The following is a 16571-nucleotide window of genomic DNA, read 5'->3' as shown; positions in this document are numbered from 1 at the left end:
ACAACTACTAGGCTCTTTTCTCCAAAATGCTCCGATCTAGTATTCTCCATTTATTAACCTTTTTAGGTTGCGGGTAGTTAATGAAACGGGGGTTGGAGTCAATATATGTGGGATACCGAATACTACCAGACAGGTACTAGTGTATTTGTCATGAGAAGGTTTGTGAATTATGCACGTTTTATGTGGGTGAGTTGGCTTAGACGCCTGATGTGCTTCATATACCACATGCCAGGCAATATCCGTGGGATGAATTGCTCCGCCAGGAGAGCACTTTTCTTGCGTGACGCTGCCTTGCCGTCGTTCAGCCCGTCGTTGGCTAGTAACTGGACCTCTTAATTTGACCGCTTTGCCTTGCCATACGCGAGGGGCTCTGGACAGGGAACATGGATACTTGGCGGGGATATTACGACTGGGCTCTACGAGCTCAAATTTAAGCGAGTTTTGACAGTTTGCGCCGCGTGAGACGATGCAACCCGCTGAATGCGAGTTCAAAATTAACCAGCTACTTGTCAGGTTTGCAAGTGTCAGAGCGATGGGCGTTTGCCTAGACTGACATGGCAAAGATGTAAGCATGGGTGGAAAGTTTGGTTAGTTTGAGCTCCTTACATTAGAAGTCACAAGTTTTTTACGTCGGCCCTTTTCAACGCATACCCCTCTATATTTTCTAATTTTCCATGCATGCAGCCTTTTTATGCGACTGCTAGCCCCAGAAAACAAGCACAGCCAAAGACACAGTGGCGGGGGCAGAAGATGAAGTCGAAGCTTGCCGTGTCGTTCTCCCCCGTATCAACTTTGGCGCCAGAGTCTGGCTAGTCAGCCTCCCGACAACTAGGTGAGTCCCATTGTGAGAAGACTCCAGAGAGACTAAATATTTCGCGGATTGATAGCTTTTGATCAGAGTGGTCATCGTGCTTGACCACTGAGCCACGGGGCAAGAACTTTCAGCAATGGCGACACATGGCCGAATATTCCTCATATCCAGCTTATAAGTGTGCAACTCTTGGCTCTCCCTTCGTCTATGGCCTCTTATGGTTGTGGATATCTTTATCCTCAAGGATATATTTTCTTTGCATTGATACAGGCCGGATTCCAACCTTCATGTTATTCTCATAAGGTAGGATCCTGGATAACCCTCACATCAGCCATGTTCCGCAAGCCCTCCACTTGATGGAGGACGTAGCACGATGCCAGATCGTGAAGAGCATCGACATTTTCGTGGTGGCAGTAACTTCCCCATTAGTCGCTGCCTGTGTAGCCGCCATTTTGGAAGGGCTGGCGGTAGAAAATAGCAATATAAATGAATGATGTGAGATATTGGGGATTTTTCCTGGGTGCATTTAAATGCCTTGACAAGTTTGCTTCCAGAATCCACATTGAGACAAAGAATTCACCTCGCGTCTCGAAAGCCAACTAGCTACTTGGAAAAGCTGGGGTTAAGTAAGAACAAGTATTGACAAATATGGGCGTGGCAAATAGCACAGCCTCGACCAGTCAGGCACTAGGCTGATGTGACAAGGGCTCAATAGAGGGCTTGGAACAACATGACTCAATTCAGCTAATAAAAGTCTTTGGTATCAAAGGTCCTTGGGTTTCCTCAAGGCCTCGTTAACCAAAGGGGTCTTCAACTACAAGAAGTCGGTGAGGGACTTTGCCCTAGTCCCGTGACCGTAGCCCTCGTGTAATCGTGTGACACCACCTCCCCTGTGCCATGAAGTCTTATCCGTAGCATGCACAAAAGCATAGAAAGCCAAAAGAACGCCCACGAGGTCCTTGACGATAGCGCTCCAGCATTGTCGCCAGTTCCAAACCTCGGTCCAAACGCGCCGTCCCGGCGATGGCGTAAAAGCACTGTCGCCGTCGAGAAAATGCACATGCTCGTCTGACAGCGGGTATAAACGCTGATGGGTATCATAACAAAACAATACAGAGTAACAAAGACATAACATCATAGGTCTTGAAAAAAAAAAGCGAGATTACTGCACCAATGATAGCGTAGGAGCGTTGTCACTGCTACTCTCGGCGCCTTCGGGCTGCTGCTGCTTGCCTAAGCCGATTAGAAGAGACTATGGCGAAGGATGGGTGGCCCTCTTGCTGATGAGCGAGACTGTGAAGAGGTCGGACATTATCCCCCGAAGTGTCAAGTTCGATGGTTGATGCGCTTCTCGTCTGGCAGCTCCGTCCTCAGGCTCGTTCAATACGTCGTTGTCAAGCTTTGTGCTAGGCGGGTTACCAAACATTCGCAGCAGCACCGCCATGACTAACGCGCTGGCGATGCTGAGACCCAGAATGCCAACCATGACAAGGTTGCTCTTGCGGAACTGGTGCGGGCCTTTCATCGCATCTTTAGGCCAACCCGCGTAGAGGGCATAGGTTGTTGTTATGCTACCCAAGTTTCCCAAGCCCGAAACAAGGGCCGTGGCTGCGGCTACTCCGACCTCGCCGTGTCGACGCTGGAAGGTTTCGGAGGTCCATGCCATGCAAATCGGCACCGTAGGGCCAAGGCCGAAGCCGACCATGAGCAGACCGCTGTATCGGGCCCATCCGTCAATGGCGAATGTGGTGACGAGGAGCCCGGCAATTTGGATGCAGGCTGCGGCGGAGAAGAAGAAGGCTCGGAGGCGGTGGAAGCGGTCTGAGAGGGGCGTGACGATGATGATTGCAATGAGATCAATCTGGGACAGTTAGCAGATTGTTCCCGGGGCGGCGGGTAAATAGACCAACTTACGATCCAAATGGGTGCAAACAGTAAGCTTACTGTAATTGCACTTGCCGTGGGCTGAATTGCCGCGATAATGACGGAGCCGTATAATTGGGTTCCAATACCGACACCGACGACTCCAAAGTACATTAGCGTCAGAGGCCACAGTCGCCAGTCGAGGAGTACCTCGACAAGATCCCTGATTGTCCACGGCCTGGGGTGATAGACTCGACGCAAATCTTGATAATGAACAATTGCATCATCTCCGGTGAGAGCCTCGGGCGAATGTGGCAACCAGCTAAGCCATTTTGACCGGTGTCGCACCTGTCCGGGAGCCAAGGGACGATCGGGCAGCCACCAGAGCAGCGCGAAGCTCAAGACAATACCAACCAGTCCGTAAACTAGGAACATCCAGCGAAAGCCAGCCAGCCCGCCAAGACCATCCATAAGCTGAAAACCTGCCGATACAAGACCAACAACGGCGGCAGATACCTGTGAGGCAGTAAAGTACATGCCAATTCTCTTGCCTGTCCTAGAGGGAGGATAGAATAGGGTCAGGTAATAGGCCATGCCGGGCCACATACCGGCAATGACCATGCCGAGCAAGAAACGCAGGAGCTTCAAGCTCCATACACTTTGAACTGCCGCGAAGCAGGTCCCAACAAGACTAGTGGCAAAGACGATTCGGGCCATCCACACGCGTGGATTGAGTCTGCTCATGACGAGATTGGACGGGAGGTCGAAGATGACATAGGAGACATAGAACAGAGCCAGGGCGGTTGACGTGTCTTTGGGTGTCATGTGCAAGACTGACATGAGGTCGTGGTTGTTACTGACGTTCATGGTCTGCGCGATGCCAATGTTAGAACGGATCGCCGAGCACAAAAAGTAGAGACACCAGAATGCTACATCATGGTCAGCCATGGTTCGACGAGACAGGTGCGATGACCTACGTGGAATAATCCTCCAGTCGAGTTTCCTGGTCGTTGCAATAGGCAGAGGTCAGTATGCATGGCCGATTTCGGGATGGAGGGAGACTGAGTCGGCTGACTGACCTGTACACTCGCTCCACCGTCTCAACATCATAATCGTATTGCTGCAACTCGCCTTGATCCTGACGGCTTCCTGCCTGGGAGAAGTCGCCGACGGCTACACTGCCCGCATCAGCTGCCTTGACTCGGAGGGCAGATGGCTCTGCGACCGAGCCTGTGGCCGTCTGCCATGGGGCCATTGCGGCCGATGCAAGGCTAATTGATGCGTGTTTAGTTGGTGCAAGTGATTATAGATGGAGTGTACCGCCAGGTCAATATCGGCACGAGCGGGCAAGTTGCAGCAAACGAGAAGAAGAAAAAAATGATGATGGGTGAAATGGGCACAAAAGTCTCGGTGCAAGCCTCGAGAAGAAAACGTGAGCCGAACAGCATCTACCCGTTGGCAGCTGAGTGGACCCTTTTCCACTTCCACTTAGTTGCCCGCGGGTAGTTTCCAAATGGCAAGGTGCACATCCCTTTGAATATGCGCAGGTCCAGTCCAATTGATGTATTCAACCCACTTCTTTCATAATACTTAAAAAGACTTAAAGATACTTAAAAGTACTTTATTATTAAGTATAATAAATTAGCATATTTTTAAATACTTATATATCTTTAAAATCTTAGTTACTTATTATTGACTAGAGCCCTGGCCTGTTAAAAAAATGGACCTGGGATGTGGGGTCCTCCTGCCTGCTTAAGCCGAGCCGGCTTACCAAGGTACTTTGGTACTTGAGTAGAATCAATAGCCGAGTGATGTAGTACCAACCGCAAAATACACCAGACATTGAAAATTCCGCTTCACAGTTATTCCTCATTCAATTATGCAGTAATGAGTCTATAGGATTCGCCCTCACGATTGACTTCATTTGCGCTGAACCGCCCGGCGCCCACTATCGACCGCCGACACCATTGACCTGGCTGACCAGTGACGAAGCCTTCATCAAGGCAACCTAAACAGCCCAGATCGGCGACTCACGAAACAGTACTAGCTAGCTTCAGAATCTCAGCGGCACTTTCGTCCGGCTTTTCCATATTGACCCAGTGTCCAGCCCCGGGCACAAGTGTCGCGCCGCGCCAGCACTCCGGTTCAACGCTGACGCCCTGCTGCATTGACTCGAGTCCCCCGGGAACCTGATACGTGCCCCAGTCGCCGAGGCCAGAAACGTACTTGGTGGGCATCTTGAGCTTCAGTCCAGCAAGACAGGATAGATCCCCGGAGAGCTCAGGGTCGGTCAGCACGCGATACCAAAGCAGCGGGCCCCTGAACGTGGTACGGGCGTACTCTTGCTCGTAAACGTCAACATCTGCATCAGTCAGCCACGGCGTGAGATGTAGCTTGGCTGCCGTCTCTTGAGGTTCCTCCGACATGTCCAGGGCAATATTTTCTCGCATCGTCTGGTGCGCACGCATGACGTAGTAGTGCGGGAGAACGGCCAGCTCCGTCGCCGTCCAGGACGCCAGCGGCCGAGGAGGAATCTTCTGTACGTGAGCACCAGATTTCAAGTGAAAGTAACCCCTGAGGAAGTCTCGCAGAGGCTGCCCGGTGGGATATGTCCATTCATCTGATGCCGCAGCCGAGGCATTATACCACTTGTAATGTTTGCGTGGGGGGTCAAGCCTGGCCAGCGATGTATGCACGTCCGCGTCCTTGTTCTGCTCCCAACGAGGCACTTTTGGTGATTCAACTGCTGCAGCTAGTGCTTCTGCGGGCGAATTGCCAAAGGGAGTGGCTGCGATGCCTTTCCATGTGTGCGCCATCAAAAGCAGCGACCCGACCATGTCCTGTCGCATCAAGGCAGTGATGGAGGCCATGTATGCGCCGAGATCGTGGCCTACAAGAGTGTGAATCTTTGTGTAGCCCAGGGCATGGACTAGAGTGACTACATCGCGGATTGCAGCCAACGGCCGAATTGCCTCGTGGCTGATACGGCCTGAATCCGCATCGTGGGTGCGGCCAAAACCTCTCAAGTCAAAGGCGACGGCATAGTAACCGGCGTCGGCTAGCTTCGGCAACACGAATCGCCAGTCATACGAGAGGTTTGGAAAGCCATGGAGTAGTAAGATCAATGGCGGAAGTCGTCGGTCGGCGGCCTCGAAATTGGGAGCGGGAAGTGATTCAAGAATGTGGAATTTAAGTCCGGCTGGTGATGTGTCGACGAACCGAGAGGCAACGCCATCGGGTAGACGCCAAGGCGGAAGTGTTGTGGGATCCATGACCAAGATCAATGTTCGCGGTGAGTGTGCATGTTGTATCTCGAAATGTTTTGGACGTGTGCAAGGGGTGAAGGGGCGGAAAAGAATATCATGAAACAAACCATGTCGGAGGTGCAGATGCATGTGAGATGACATCGGGCTTTTCGCACCAGCCGCGGTAAACTATCCATGCTTACACACCTAGTCGCCGTCGTTTGCACTATTCTCACCAACTTTTTGGATATTACATTCGCATCACATGATGGAGGAATTGCTCTCTATGCACATAATGTTAGTTTTACAGAAACGGTTTTTTTCATCGTGAAGAATTACCGGCCAACCAACCCCCAGGCCCCCGCCCCGTGCACTCCTAAGAAGCCGGCCTCAGCCAGCTGGCATAATTGAATAGAATACGGCATCCATCATGGTGTCCTTGAGAGACGAGTTGGCCTATTCAAGCACCTATACCGCGGTACACAGTACGATAGATGTGAGCCATGGATTTGGTGGTGCCAAGGCCCAATCTGCAGCAATGCCCATCTCGGCGACTCCAAAATTCTGCCGCTCCAGTGGCCAATTTTGATGTCATGACATGCATCTCATCCCGAGGTGCATGTCTCCTTGTCTTGAAGGCTGGCATCCTCCAAGTCGAAGGTAAGATGCCTCACCTCTGTCATGGTAGTACTAAAGAGGGCTTGCATTCTATGCGATGCGCAGGGCGGGAGGGCGGATAGGGCGAAAAGAATAAACGCTTGAACCACGGGTGCCACGGCCTCCAAAAGAAAAGTGAGGCGTCGCGGATAACCCGTCAAGGCGTCCCCGTCCTCTTTTCTCGACACAACGACGCAGTAGGGCAAGGCAGCATGTGCTACAAATCCTCAGCCACACGCACTGGCTCTGGAGCAACGTTGGTGCCTGGACGGCTGGCTCTTATATTGGGCCGAGACCAAGCTGCTAGCCTAGGCAAAGACCCGAAACTCTGTCAAGTCGAAATACACTTGGAACCATGTGTATCCCTCTGGTCGATCGCAACCACGAACGAAACATATTGGATGGCTGCGCTAGGCGAGAAAATGCGCCTATTGCCACTGCGATGGCTGATATTTTGACTGGCGACTAATGCGACTTCGTTCCATCTACGTACATTTCGCGATGAGATGTTTGCTCAACTCATAGCCAGCAGCATTGTAAGTATGCTTTCGATCCGACAGGCGAGACGACGGCATGGCCAGATTGGGTATCCGTTTGCCCGTTATCATGTTTTGATGCCATGCCATCCGGTTCTTGTACCCGATGCAGCGAACAAGTCATGTTAGGGGGTTAATAAGATACTTACCAACAGAAAAAAACGACTTCTGAACGCGTGTGATAGTCACTGACTCACTGTACATCTGCATGCGTTATTCCTGGATACACGGCGAAGACACCTAAAGCCCCAAGGCAGCTCCTCCTTGTCAAGTCAACGGAAAAATTGCATTACAATCCCACATCGGTCCAAAGGATACAACGAATAACGGGAATGAAGCGGTTTAGAGTGCCTTTGGTTCAACATCATATTCGATATAGTGGCTACGGCATCGCCAATAAAAGGGCGCGTATAGGTCCAGGATGGACCGACGTCCATGTGCAAATGCATCCACTTGAACGTGAAACACGCAAACAATGCGGAGAACTGTCAGGCCGCATCAGGCAGGAACATACCTTCCGTCGCCGGACATTTCTTATTGGCATCTCACGACCTTGCTGCCTTGGACGCCCGAGACGCCTCGGGCATGCGGGTACGAGATCCCCGTCGCAGACCAAGAAACTGGATTTCAGGGCTCCCCGAGGATGCTATTGCATCATGGATCTGCAGGTTAACCAGTGAGCACCTGTAGCACCGCGTCTTGATCAGGACGACACCAGTGGTGCTTGGTATCACCGTGTGAGTGACTCGTCCGAGTTTCGGTGTCGGTCGGACACAGCCCAATGCCTTTTCCAAACGCATCGCCGAAGAGTTCGTCGTGATTCGAACTTGTAGACCCCATCTATTCCAGGTCGTCGGCGAGCCTACTAGGCAGTGGTCAAGCACAGACGATGGTTGACAGGGAGTGGTGCCTTCAGCCATGGTCCAAACCACTTTCGCAATAGGTCACACCACCATCAGACGGCGACCCGATCACATGGACGAAATGCATCGATCGGCTGTGGCATATAACGTGGCCCAGTCAGAATTTCTTGTCGCCCGATAGGAGAAGCCTCACGATACAAAGGGATGCCAATAGTCAGAAGTCTCCTTTGCCCGAACTGGTTCGCCGTCATGGTGATGACCCGCCCGGTGTGCCGACACGAACAACAGTCCTATCCCACGACGCCTTTCGCCTCAGCCCAACAGTTGGGATTTGTTAGACTGCCTAGTAACCTGCGATAATTCTGTCAGTCATGGCTCGTGCCTACCCGCTCGTCGCCACTTCATGCTGCTGAATCACGAAAGCGGTTCAGGTCCAGGCAGGAGTGGATTCGTCAAAGGAGAGCACGGCGGATGGATGTATGGAGAAGCAAGGCCGATAAGAAGGACGAAAGAGATCGAGGAGGGCCGCGCAGCCTTGCCACCCCGGTTCATGGGGGACATCAGCCTTGGCCCGGGGGTGAAAATGCCAAATGAGTCAGACACACCGTGATGCCTCATAGCGGGATGCACGGGAACCGTGAACGCAAAGTGGTGGAGTCATGCTCTGGAAGGCTGCCTAACCACGTTGCCGAGCGGATTAGGAATAAATGCTGGACATTCTCCCCCCTTGGAGTGAACTCGGAGGGAGGAGTCGAGACGAGTATCACATGATTGTGAACAATCAGCGCGTCGCAAGCCATCCGCGTTTGAACACAAAGTCGACTCGCTCCGTCACTGCTTCGTACTTCCACAGTGTTGGGGTACCAAGGTCGAAAGGCCCACATTTGTTTCACGTGATACCTCTGACTAATTCAAGCTGGCGGAACTCTGGATTTCCGCTGAGGCGGATGCCGACGGCTTGTCACCTTCATACCATATTTTTCAGGCCAGCAAAGCACCCCAGGCGGACGCTACTACCTACTCGCTCCGTCGAGAACTGCACGACCTCTTATCGTCGGGTACTGCGAATCTGTACCAGACGCCGGCGACGACTCCCACAGGGACAACACCACACTTCTACCCCGATCAGTACACTCCGCGACACCTCGCGCGACCGGCGCCTTCCCTTCCCGGCCCACGCGGTCCACGCGGTCGTCTACTTCCGCCTCCCTTGCCGCGCAAGGCGTTGTCGCGACACCCTCGGGCGACTTCGCCTTCGTCGTATCGAGGAGCGGCAGTCATGAGTGTCGCATACGAACCTAGGTCCTTCATCCACGAGGGAGCCTATCCCCCGATAGGCGACGAACACGACCACGCTGCCGACCAGCGGTACACAGACTCCGAGGTCGCCGAGCATCTTAGTCACTATACTTCTGATGCTGCCCTCCTGGGAGATGATCGAAGCATCATGGACGATGGCACCGGCGTGCAAGATGCTACACGTCTAGATCTCGGCGCGACCGGTTTCTCCTCGCCCATTCAAGTTCCGCTGCATGCGCCGTCAATACCAGAGCCCATATCAGAGAGCAAAGATGCCTCACCGGGTATCGGATCGCCGCCTTCGTCGCGCACAAAGACGATCCCCAAGCCCGACAGAGATGTAGTAAAGCAGGCTGACGGCAAGTTTCACTGCCCCTTGGAGGAATGCAAAGAGGAAATGCGCGCATTTTCGCGCAAGTGTGAATGGAAGTAAGTTTTTTGTTGGATGATTGCCCAATGCTGCCGAGCCGCTAACGACGCAAAGCAAACACATGGATAAGCACGAGCGACCCTACCGATGTCCCGCCCCTGGATGCGAGAACCTTCCAGGCTTCACATACTCCGGAGGCTTGCTGAGACATGAGCGCGAAGTTCATAACAAGCATGGGGGTCCCAAAAATACCGTAAACTGCCCCCATCCAAACTGCAAACGGCACACCGGCAAAGGTTTCTCGAGACAGGAAAACCTCAACGAGCATTTGCGGCGGGTGCACACCACCGGCGACGGCACGACACCCCCGGCCGAGTCGGTTGCTTCACCGGAAGACAACGAAAGCGAGAAATCTAGTATGAAGCGCAAGCGCCGCTCCAGTGGACAAGGGGATGAGCTTACGGAGCTTCGTGACGAGATCAAGCGAGTCCGCGAGGAAAATGAGAAGCTCAAGTCCGAGATGGAGCAACAATCGCAACATTCGCTTGCCATGATGGCGCAGATTGCAGAGCTTCAAGATGCGCTGCGGCACGGCATGTCGCCGCACGGCCTTGGAGCCCCAACAGCACAGATGATTTAGGGATCACAAGCTATATCCTCCGCCTCACACAGCGACAGCGTTGCACTTGATTTCACGCGATTGGGTAGGTAGTTGCTCTGAACAAGCAATCTCCCATATCCACGAAGCGAATACCGATACAAAAAAAAGAGAAAAAAAAAGGAAACGGCATTAAACGATGAATGTTGACGACCACCCTCAGCCCCTCTCAAATGAAGACACGGAACGGATAGACATAGTCCCACTCTACCACTTTGATATTAATTAGCACCCTCTCCCTTCTCTGGCTCGCGGAACAACGCACCACTCCTCCGAGGTCTTTTATTTCCTTTGCTTTTTTTTTTGTGTTTTGTATTTTAGCAGCACGGCTAGGCGTTTGGGAGACAGGGCAGATACACAGATAAACATGGGCAATGGTGGCATTTACAGGGAGGCAAATCAGTCGCCGAGGGAGCAAACGGCGTCGCAGTGATATTTATGGAACAGCACAAGACTGTTAATTTCTCAGGGTTCTTTTGACCCTTGTTTATATTCCCTCCTATTTCTTATCGCCTGGCATCTATTTTGTTCTGGTCATCGGAAGGCAAACTTTGAAGCAGTGGCTTTTGATACCCACCCCTGTAAAGATGGGAAACCGACATTTCACACCCTCGCCGTGATGATGTTTTCCCCCCAAGGTCGTCTGCCGGCATCCGAGGAGCCATCATGCATAGGGCGAGGGTGGAGACACCTGGGAGAATGGAAGGGCAAAGGGCAACAATGCGACGGCCCTTGTTTGTACAATTTAAGGGGGAAGGAGTTTGTGCCATGGCCTGGCTGGGTTGGCGTCGACGGTGGGAAACTGGTTCATTGTACTGTAGGCTATAGACGACTCACCGCTTTTCGAAATGCAGCGACTTCCGGGCAGCCGGTGCAGCTGACATTTAGGATGAATGCTTCTTTCCCTGTGACTGGATTTGACTGGGCATGAGTCGGTCATGCTCATGGCATATTTTGTTGAGGAAGAATCATCATGATGCTGCGTTTGGGTAGGGTCCAGGCTACGTGTTCCATGGAGCTTACCCTGGCTGCAGCTCAATCTTGGAGACAACGCACATAATTCATCTGAGACAATGCGTGTTCCACCGTGACCTGGACCAGTCACTTGATTGCCTAATGTGACAGGTATAGGCGGCTGCATCGCTTACGGCATGATTCTTAAGCGCAGACTGTCATGCCCGTTTTTGAAAGCATCGCGTCGGGCGCATGGGCTGTATGGACTGAGCTTGATGGCAACTTGTTTAAATTTAATCCAACAAGGGTTGCAGGAAACGCTCTTCTGAAAGAATCATTTTCTGTAGAATACTTGCTTGAAGCGAAATGCGTAAATGAAATCGGATGACGTAGCTGAAGGCCGAGGCTGTGCTGTCTCACCCTCAGGATCGACTGCGACGCTTGGCTAGCCATTGTCGCTTGTATTGGCATTTTGACTGCTAGAAGACGTTTCTCTGGCAACGGCCAGGCCTGTTGTCATATAGACCGAATTTTGGTAGTTCTTTGACTCGAAATGTTGTTGACCCTCATTTTCTCTACAGACTTGGAGATGTACTGTGGTGTAGGGTTAGGGGACCTCAAGTGCTAGCACTGTCTATGTGCTTTAAGTCAGGCCGGCCTTCTATGGTTTTATCGGTTTCGCCGCAGGATCTACTCATGGTCCACTTGGAGACTTTAATTTCATCAGTAGGGAGTATACTGCCATGGAAAGATAGATTCTCGGTTGTCTCCTTTTTGGAAGTTTTGCTCCTATCGGAAGAGCTTGGGTCGTTTGTGTCTATCCAATGAGGATGAGCTTCTTTTTGCCTTTGATAGTGGTTCTTAGATCGAGTGGAAGAGAACCATCCGATGTACGTATAATTGAAAAGTCCCGCGCGATGAAGCAGATCGTAATCACCTCTCCATACTTGACGAGAGCTTCCCCGTTACTCAAACCAAGCTCACAGCGTTTGAGTGTGTCTTGACTGCAAACCGGTAAAGGGGAGAAAATACTTTTGCGAGAGCAATGTAGAAGAGTTGTCTTTGTTCAACAAATCCACAACATTCCAATGCTCGCAAATGGCTTGTAAACAAGTTATTCCTCCGCTTCGGCTAAGACGCCTCAAACATAAGCAATTAATTTGACGGGACAACTGGTCAAACTTCGGCCGCATTCTGCCGCTTGGCCGTTGGCTGGTCCTATGTATACGACTCCGCTCGAAATCATGACTGTGGCCTTTGCTCTCTGCGCCTTCATCACTTGTTTATTGCGTTTGGAGAAGCCGTAAAACGTCATGATGCTGCAAACTTTGAAAAGCCGCCGAACAGCTTCCACTGTTTCAAAACGTCGCGCCTGTTCCAGGGCGCCATGATGACGTGGCCGCGGAGGCAGCTGGAGCCGAAAGACGCCAGGTTTCATCGTTGTTTGCGCAACGACGCCGTACGCATGAAGACAACTCGTTCTCGGACAACGAATTAAACAGCTTGAACAGAGTAAACAAAATGAAGAAGATGTTGAACTCGTTGACAACGATGCAGATTTGATGGATATTTCCCCCCCTCGGACGAAGAAGCGCCGAAGAGAAATAATATTTCGCGAAGCAGAAGTGTATATCTCCTTTGTCGTGACTATTGTATACACTTTGGCACGTTTATATTATTACAGCGGCGTTGTCTGAGGGCTCTGCTAAAAGAAGTTGAGGAGACAGCATGCACGCGATATATCCCAAATCTTCAGTAATGGCCTCGCTCACCGGCGGTATAAACACGATTGTTTTCGGCTTGACAGAAATACCTTGGGAACACCCAATTCTGGTCTTTATTCAGGCCGAATAACTGCTGAATATCCAGTACCCGCTAGTTCGTTGCGTTGGGGCATGAGAAGGAGTGTAAAATATTGTGGTTTTGAGGATCTGGAGGGAATTAGTTACCAAAATGACTTTTTTTCTTATTTACAATAGGGGAAAATGATCAAAGGAGGAGAATTGAATTCAAGATTGCGAGGAAGATGTTGTGTGCAAAACCTGTCCACTCCCAAGCAGAAAATACTAGTCAGTGGAGAGAGGGCCGGTTTACTTGGTTGAGTAATGATTATTAAATATATAATTCAACAAACTTGTCCATTTATCCCCCTCATATTGGAGGGAACAGAGACATAGAACGATGCAGGGAGGGTGCCTAATGGAGTAAAGAGGAATGTGGATAGTTGACTGTAATTGCATAATGACGCTGAGGTATTTGTTGGGCCAAGTCTTGCCGGTCCAACAGTGATTTTGATGTGGGTGGACTTGGTTTCATTTGTAACGACATGGAGATTGGAGTTTTGAGGTTCCTCCCATCTCGACTGGCAGTTTGATAGTCGTAATTGGAGTCTTCGTTGTGCTAATGCCGCTCGCAAGAAGACACGCCGATATCGATGCCTGTGAACAGTTGACCGGTTTCTTTTCTAACCAGGTATTCTATCTAGCAATGTTTAACGGCAAGACAACTGATTAGTTGATGAAACACAGGGGGGTCAATTCTATTTCTGCTGCGATCAAGGACACAGATGGCCACCATTCCGAAGTAAAAAATAGATATATTTCAAGTCCACTCGAAGAGCATTCTGATACATCTTCTCACCACTTTCTTTCGTGAAGTAGTATCTCATTTCCTCCCATTAAGACAAACTGAAACTGAAGCAGTTCGCGTAAACATGTACGCCTCCCATGGAATTCCGTCCTCAATCTGCATGCCATCCGGGGCATCAGGCCCTACCCAGTCTTGAAAAGCCCGGTCACTTTGCCGAGCCCACTCAGCATTCCCGCGACCATCAATTTCAAAAGGAAAGAACGTGTCGGCCTTGAAATCGGCTCCGATCCGCGTAAGCAGCAGACGGTCTACCCACGGCATTCGCAGCGCCTCATGACACAGCCCGGCGCCACCGATAATAAATACGCGGCCCAGATCTGGAAGCCAACTATCGCTGCCAAATGAGCTATCCGAGGAGCTCGAGCTCGAGCCCCGGTAAGTCTCCGACAGAAGCTCCATTGCGCCTTCAAGGCTTGTCGCCACATGAAGCGGCTCTGTCCTCAAATCACCCTGCAACCGAGGCTGGACTTTCTCTGGGTTTCGTGTGATGACCACGTTGATTCGGCCGGGGTATCTCTTGGTAGGAGTCTTGTCCCACGTCTTGTAGCCCATTATCACAGCATTCATCGTTCCCGGGACTGTGCTTCTTGTGGTCGTGGATTCGAAGTAGCCGCTTTCTCGCTTTAGTTTGGGCCATGGCATGCGTGTTTTGTAGCTCATGCCCATGGACTGTGTGGCCGCTACGATGATAGTTGCCGTCATGCATTCGGTACCGGTGGCCATTCTGGGTGTTGCGCGTCGGGGGGTGATGGTTCGGCTGGAACGTCAGCTGCTTGGTTACCCTTGAGGCGGACATCATCATTAAAATAAGAGGGCACAGTCATGACATGGGATCACATAATCGTGTATCATTTGATGAAATGCGGGGGGCTCAGACCCTAAAACATGGTGAAGCACAACATGATTTCTTGCATGATGCTGCTACCGTAGCATCCATTGCTCTTTTGTGCTTTGTGTGACAGTAAGCAGCCTGAGTAGAGCATCCTAGTAAGACATCAGCTGAGCCTCAAGTTGCATGCCCGCAGAAACGGAAGAGGTGAGGTCAGCGGCGCACTGAAATTGGAACTTCCCCACCGGGATGGCTGGGATGTGACTTGAATATCGATTACTCGCCGACAGAGAGAGCATGTAAGTGGCGGAGAGAGGAGGGAAACGCCAGCGTCAGCAAGGGTCAGCCCGCCCCCTATTGCTTGTGCCGATATACCCGCCAATCGCTTGAATCCCGTCTAGCGGTCCCATCTGCATCGCCGGGGCGGGTTTATCAGATCTGATTGCGGAAAAAAACTTCCCAGGCAAGGAAAATATGACCAGTCGTTTTTTTAGAAGCGACAAAAAGTAGGTTGGGAATGTCAACCTTGTGGGAAGGGGTAAGAGATTCCTAGCGCAATGAGAGCAATAATTTGCTTCGTCGATACTTAGTGGCAACCTCTTTCCACTAGGGGCGGTTCTGTTTATATAAGGCTATAGCCACGTGGAGATGTCGGCGTTTGGAAAATTCGAATTATTAGGATTTTGATCTGAAAGCAGCAGCCGTAGTCGCATGGGAGGCCGTGTCTGCGCCAATAGTACAGTTATTGAAGACTGAGTTGATTCGCTAGGAGTAATGACATAGGGCTATGGACTCATTAACCGCAGGCCGAGATGGGACTCCAACGACATGCTGCCGCACCGCTTCAGGAAGAAATCTCAGCAATCGGGCTTCTTCTGGTCTGATTCTTGCCATTTCTCCTATATCCGCTGCTCACCGCAGGAACGGCCTGTAGCTCTCGCCTCTGGAAACTGCTTTATTCGCTCAAATGAGCATAAGTTACTCCGTCCTGGCAGTGCAAATGACACAGCTTCAAGTAAACGTGCCATTAATGCCAGGACTCTCAGATCCAATCACAGTGTTCATCTGAGAATGACAACCTATTTATATTATCGCATTGCATAATACCTCGACCATTGTCAGCGTTTACGCTGCAGGCAACTCTGAAGCACCTGGGGACGAGACTATGGTGAAAGAGTGACCACTTACAGATCTCAGGCCGCAGAACAAGAATGTGTGCCATCTGACAGCAGGCTAGTCTCAAATTTGATATTGAACTTGGCTGGGCATGAGGTAAACCTCCCCACTGCCAAGCATAGTAAACAGGCGGCTGGAAGAATCTCCCTCCACCTCGTACGCTGTCTCTTTGAATGGCACCACCTCATTGCAGCGAAGTCAGTTTAACAATGAAGTCAAAGCGCACTAGGCTCGGCCCGCTCCGACGGACGGACCCTTGACCCACCTCACCAACGACCGGAGTCAATGAAATCCAGCCAATTTGGAGCAATTTATATGTCTCTTCACTCATTTATACATTCCTGTCCTCTGTCCAGAGAGGCAGAACGGCCTGGGGGACATAATCAAACATTAAAGCAAATGCGCACAACAACCAAGTGCGGTCCGGTCGAATCATGTCCACTGAGAGCTGCGGGAGGGTTGAATGAGTGTACACAACATGAAATGGGAACCTGCCCATGCACAAAACCAGAGCTGAAAACCAAATACAGCGAGTAACAGCATGGCATTACAGAATCGTTACCGTAGTCACACCATGTCCACCCAAGAGCCATTTTTGCACCAATTATACGCAGAACTGCCCATCACATGCTTTCACCCACCCATCCATCGGCGATATCTG

The 16571-nt window shown here is 51.2% G+C and overlaps 4 protein-coding genes across 4 annotated transcripts; 1 reads left to right on the top strand and 3 right to left on the bottom strand.

Annotated features, from left to right (window-relative positions):
- Positions 1-2063: 2063 nt before the first annotated feature.
- MAA_03197 (major facilitator superfamily transporter) lies at positions 2064-3929 on the bottom strand (the record flags this gene model as incomplete). Its single annotated transcript, XM_007821195.1, has 4 exons — positions 2064-2672; positions 2726-3603; positions 3652-3677; positions 3754-3929. The coding sequence occupies 4 exons, from the start codon at positions 3927-3929 to the stop codon at positions 2064-2066; spliced, it is 1689 nt and encodes a 562-aa protein (XP_007819386.1).
- Positions 3930-4704: 775 nt separating this feature from the next.
- MAA_03196 (microsomal epoxide hydrolase) lies at positions 4705-5946 on the bottom strand (the record flags this gene model as incomplete). Its single annotated transcript, XM_007821194.1, has 1 exon — positions 4705-5946. One exon carries the CDS (start codon positions 5944-5946, stop codon positions 4705-4707), a length of 1242 nt encoding a protein of 413 aa, XP_007819385.1.
- A 2736-nt stretch (positions 5947-8682) lies between these two features.
- On the top strand, positions 8683-10284 carry MAA_03195 (zinc finger domain-containing protein; the record flags this gene model as incomplete). Its single annotated transcript, XM_007821193.1, has 3 exons — positions 8683-8835; positions 8892-9703; positions 9759-10284. 3 exons carry the CDS (start codon positions 8683-8685, stop codon positions 10282-10284), a joined length of 1491 nt encoding a protein of 496 aa, XP_007819384.1.
- Positions 10285-13920: 3636 nt separating this feature from the next.
- On the bottom strand, positions 13921-14628 carry MAA_03194 (Dihydrofolate reductase domain protein; the record flags this gene model as incomplete). The annotated part of the gene is made up of 1 exon (XM_007821192.1): positions 13921-14628. One exon carries the CDS (start codon positions 14626-14628, stop codon positions 13921-13923), a length of 708 nt encoding a protein of 235 aa, XP_007819383.1.
- Between the last annotated feature and the right edge of the window lie 1943 nt (positions 14629-16571).

The sequence above is a fragment of the Metarhizium robertsii genome (assembly GCF_000187425.2).
Source record: "Metarhizium robertsii ARSEF 23 chromosome Unknown MAA_Scf_4, whole genome shotgun sequence".
NCBI classification, from domain to species: Eukaryota; Fungi; Ascomycota; class Sordariomycetes; order Hypocreales; family Clavicipitaceae; genus Metarhizium; species Metarhizium robertsii.
The sequence above is the reverse complement of the archived record's forward strand: the minus strand, read 5'-3'. Positions and strand labels throughout refer to the sequence as shown.